Genomic DNA, 5000 nt, shown 5'->3' with positions numbered 1-5000 from the left:
GCAATCAAGGACAGTTTCAAGGGAACATAAATGAGGGGCAGTCGTAGTATAAAAATAGCATCATTACTCTGTGAGTAGAGATATTACTCCAACATAAACGAATGGTGTGTTGCTCCAGTCGTTAGGGGCACCCCAAAACAATCCCTAAAGCATTGGCTATGTGCTTTCATACAATCACTGCTGCATGATAACATGCAGTCAACACCCCCGTCATGGTTCTCATTTTACTTGAGCAAGTATGCTACACGACATTATTTCTCACTGCTCGACGGATCAGCCGCGTGGCTCCTGTTCGACAGCCGGAAACATAGATAGAGAGAGAGAGAAAGAGAGAGAGTATGATCCCTCCCTTCTCCTAACTCCTGCCTCCTAAGATGCCACACCAAGAACAACGCTGGTACGATCGGTCAAGTAATGTATTCTATAATTTTTCAACGTTTTAGCCGTTACCTGCTCTGTGAGGAGGTTAGACATGAATACCCTCGTCGGTGCTCTTGGAGGATTAACAACGTCATTTGTCAGTACTACCGTTACGTTCTGAATCTAGCGGGATTCGAACCATCATCCTTCTTCTTGCCTCCAGACGCGTCCTAGTCCGCCAAATACAAAATCAATTTTTCTCTCTCTCTCTCTTACAAAATATAAAGTTTTGGAGAATTGTAATGACTGCAGTTTCTATGGGTGGTAAAAAAACAAAAAGAGCAGTATAAATTCATAAGTTTTATGACCCACGTTCTACCGAGGGTTTGATTAATGGCAGTCCAACTCAATGGCTGAGTACATACGTCAAGGAAGGAGTAGGGGAAGGTGGAGATCAGTTCACTTGATTACGGAATGATTCATCTACCGGTAATTTTGCCTTGATTAACGTTAATCTACTACTGACACGACCTCCTGTTAAATTCAATGTTTGCAAATCCTACTGTCATAAGTGTTTCTTTCTTCCCTTCTATTCTTTCTTTTCTTCAATTTGGAACGCGTTCACTGGCAACTTAATTTCACCACATCAGCATTTCCAAGCACACCTGTGACCACCGTCTCCCAATTTTGGTTAATTCCACTATGTTTAGCCAGTCAGTCTTAGACCGCGGGGGCGTCTAGTCAGGAGATTCAAGTACCAGTTCACCTACTCACTCAGACCCTTTGTAGACCAGAACAGATAAAGCCGAACATCGAACTACCAAGAGAATCTGTGGATCGAAACATCGAAAAATATATATCAAAATGTATTCTACCTTGCCACTGTTTACGTTGTTGCAGACACAGAATCTTTCAGAGAGAGGGAGAGAACATTTATTAATTCATTGCATTATCAGAATTCTAACAAGACCTGTGCTTATTCAGTTACTATTTTCCGGTGATATTGACGCAATTGATTAAGTAGACTGTGGTGGAAAATAGAAAAGTGCTGTACCCTCACACACCAGGACCCAAAGGACTTCAAGTTATAAACAACACAGAGAAACTTTGAAACGAAGATGTTGAGAAGAAGTAGAACAGACGGATACTTGGTTCCTTGTGGGAATATAGAAAGTAAACAGATTGATCGAAACTAATTGATTGGTGAGAAAGGAAAAGAGACAGCTGCCAATTTTTTCACGTGAGAGTGGTGTGTGTGTGTGTGTGTGTGTGTGTGTGTGTGTGTGTGTGTGTGTGTGTGTGTGTGTGTGTGTGTGTGTGTGTGTGTGTGTGTGTGTGTGTGTGTGTGTGTGTGTGTGTGTGTGTGTGTGTGTGTGTGTGTGTGTGTGTGTGTGTGTGTGTGTGTGTGTGTGTGCGTGCGTGTGAGAGAGAGAGAGAGAGAGAGAGAGAGAGAGAGAGAGAGAGAGAGAGAGAGAGAGAGAGAGAGAGAGAGAGGAGGACATTATACTCTAGTCTTGTCCCATCTCCATATTGTGAAATACTTTGTCTTTTAATCAAGCTCCCACCAAACTATTCAATTCATCTCCTAGATGTTCATCTACTTGTCTACTTATGTCTAGGTTTCTACGGTAGAAATCCGCACGAAGAGTCATGTCATATCATTATAAGAGTCGTGTCATATCGTGTCATATCGTGTCATATCGTGTCATATCGTGTCATATCGTTATAATCTTTGTTGTCATTGCTACAATATGTATTGTAACCGTTATCTTTGTTATCATTACTATGTAACCATTACTATGACTGTTATCATAATAATCATTATCATCAATATGATTAATCTTATCATTACCATTATCATTAATTTGATCATTATTATCTTGTATCAACTCTTTGCATCGTTTAGATCGTTCCGCTAGCAACATTAAACTCGTATGTTTGTTTTGCTAAGATGATGTTACCTTGCGTCAATATCAAAGATTAACTTAGAGGTTTGTGAACGTGGCGTTAGATAGGAAGTCAAACCTTGTTCTATTTTTTTTTTTTTCTCAATAGGTTACATCACTCGTCATACCTTTCAGTATGTCGCGCTAGTTTGGTGTCTGCATTCGTTACACTGTTTTTAAATTCTTTTGATCTATGATCTCTTTGTGGTTGTTATTGCTTGAAACTAAAAAAAAAAAAAAAAATCCAAATTTTATTGCAGCAGTAGTCAGAAAATTATACGTTTTTTTTTTTTTATTGTGATACAGAGCAAGAAGTGGGAACATGTTTCTAGACAAACTGGTGTAAAAACAGAGCATTTGCTGATAAGTTTTTTTGCAGTGGAACACAGATACAAAATATCGGAAAATAGAAATTGGGTTTTACTTAGTTGACTACCAGTGTATTTTTTTTTTCAAAGTATTGTCCATAACACGATAGAATTGTAACAAAATACATCAATGTGACATATCGAACGAAATGATCGTATTAGGCTTAAGTAACTTATCTTTCTCTTTCTGGATTGTATGCAAATAAACTGAATATATATCTTATTTTCCATTGATCTTCTCTTTCTCTTTCAAATAGGCAAAATAACTAATCTTGCGAAGTGGGAAATCTCCAAACAAGTTCGTTAAAACACTGCCAAGAAGAAACGGAAATAGACTTATCTTGCACGAGATTAGTGGGAAGTGAATATTGTCAAGCTTAATATTTGCTTCATTAATTGACAAAAAAAAAAAAGTTTCCTGTCAAAACCCATTGCAAAAAAAAAAACACAAAAAACAAGACATTGCAAAAAAAAACAAAAAAAAAACAAGCCACTAGAAAGCAATCCTCTGATTAAGAAAGCAAAAATGAAACATAATATACATCTATATTTGTATCTCACCGGAGCGGCATGCACAACTCTACTTCTAACCATTGCCTTATTCCCTTACCATGATTTTATTTATCCTCCGTCGCTTAATCTATCACTTCTACGAACGAATATCATGAAAAACGAAGTCTACGAAAACCTGGATGAACCTGAGAAGGCGGAGGCTCCATCAAGTGTCGATGAATGGATGAAACATATAGAGCGGCGATTCGAAGACAGGAAAGCGGTCTTGACTGACGGATGTTCTAGAGTAAAAGACATTTTAAAAGAAAATGTGCAAGCGACGATGAACAGTCGCCTCTTCTCTGCACCAAAATATAATCTGATAGTCTGTCTCAACGCAAAGGTAAGGACTGCGCTAACCATTCCTTCAGAATGTCAGTTTAAGCATCGTCTCTATTTTGAACAAATACTATTCTTGTGGTTATTATTATTATTATTATCATTATTATTATTATTATTATTATTATTATTATTATTATTATTATTATTATTATTATTATTATTATTATTATTATTATTATTATTATTATTATTATTATTATTATTATTATTATTATTATTATTATCATTATTATTATTATCATTATTATTATTATTATTGTTATTATTATTATTATTATTATTATTATTATTATTATTATTATTATTATTATTATTATTATTATTATTATTATTATTATTATTATTATTATTATTATTATTATTATTATTATTATTATTATTATTATTATTATTATTATTATTATTATTATCATTATTATTATCATTATTATTATTATTATTATTTTTATTATTATTATCATTATTATCATTACTATCATTATCATTATTACTGTTATTGGGTAGGAGGTAAAGGGAACACGGGCGGAGGGAAATACTTTTATTCATGACTAGTTTCGCCTGAGTGGCTTCTTCATTCCTCTGAAGAATCCACTCAGGCAAAACTAGTCAGGAATAAAAGTATTTCCCTCATCCCGTGTTCCCTTTACCTTCTACCCACATTCGTCACAATGTTCACACAATTATTGTTATAGGGTGAAGGGGGCTTTGGGGAAGAGGGGAATGTCTGTTGAGGAAGGAAGGGAGAGGACGGAAGACAGAGGTGAGTGGAGAATGGTTTTATATGGATGATGTGATTGCATGAGGAGGAATGGGCGGGGAGGGGTGGGGGTGGGGTAGTATGTGTGAGTAAATTTTGACGCAGCCCGAAGGGATTTCTCCCCGTCCTCTCCTTATATTCAAGGGGGGACGGAGAGGGGGGGTCGCCGATTAAATGAAGCGGCCTTGCTGTGGATGTGCTGTGTCTTGCGACACTGCTTCTGACCCAGGGCGGTGGGCAGGGTGCAGGGATGACCCGTCATCCAGGAGGTGCTCAGATGAGAGGAAGGGTGGGAGGGGTGTGGAGTGTATTTAGGGATGAAATGGGTGGGAGTGTTTTTATGCCTTTCCCTTTTTGGCTACCTCCCTTGAAAGGGGGAAAAAGCCTTGGTATATGTATGTATGTATTATCATTATTATTATCATTATTATTATTATTATTATTTTTATTATTATTATCATTATTATCATTACTATCATTATCATTATTACTGTTATTGGGTAGGAGGTAAAGGGAACACGGGCGGAGGGAAATACTTTTATTCATGACTAGTTTCGCCTGAGTGGCTTCTTCATTCCTCTGAAGAATCCACTCAGGCAAAACTAGTCAGGAATAAAAGTATTTCCCTCATCCCGTGTTCCCTTTACCTTCTACCCACATTCGTCACAATGTTCA

The 5000-nt window shown here is 36.7% G+C and overlaps 1 protein-coding gene across 1 annotated transcript in view; it reads left to right on the top strand.

Annotated features, from left to right (window-relative positions):
* Positions 1–2877: 2877 nt before the first annotated feature.
* The window catches only part of LOC143022017 (carbohydrate sulfotransferase 11-like), a 14774-nt gene continuing 12651 nt past the window's right edge, over positions 2878–5000 (top strand). The window contains exon 1 of the mRNA XM_076179953.1: positions 2878–3569. Within this exon, the coding sequence (XP_076036068.1) occupies positions 3201–3569 (369 nt within the window). The 5' untranslated portion in view covers positions 2878–3200. The remainder of the gene's footprint in view (positions 3570–5000) is intronic.

Source organism: Oratosquilla oratoria, chromosome 43, assembly GCF_046742065.1.
Source record: "Oratosquilla oratoria isolate Oo_2021 chromosome 43, ASM4674206v1, whole genome shotgun sequence".
Taxonomy (NCBI): Eukaryota; Metazoa; Arthropoda; class Malacostraca; order Stomatopoda; family Squillidae; genus Oratosquilla; species Oratosquilla oratoria.
Note: the sequence above shows the minus strand (reverse complement) of the source record. Positions and strands in the feature narration are given on the sequence as shown.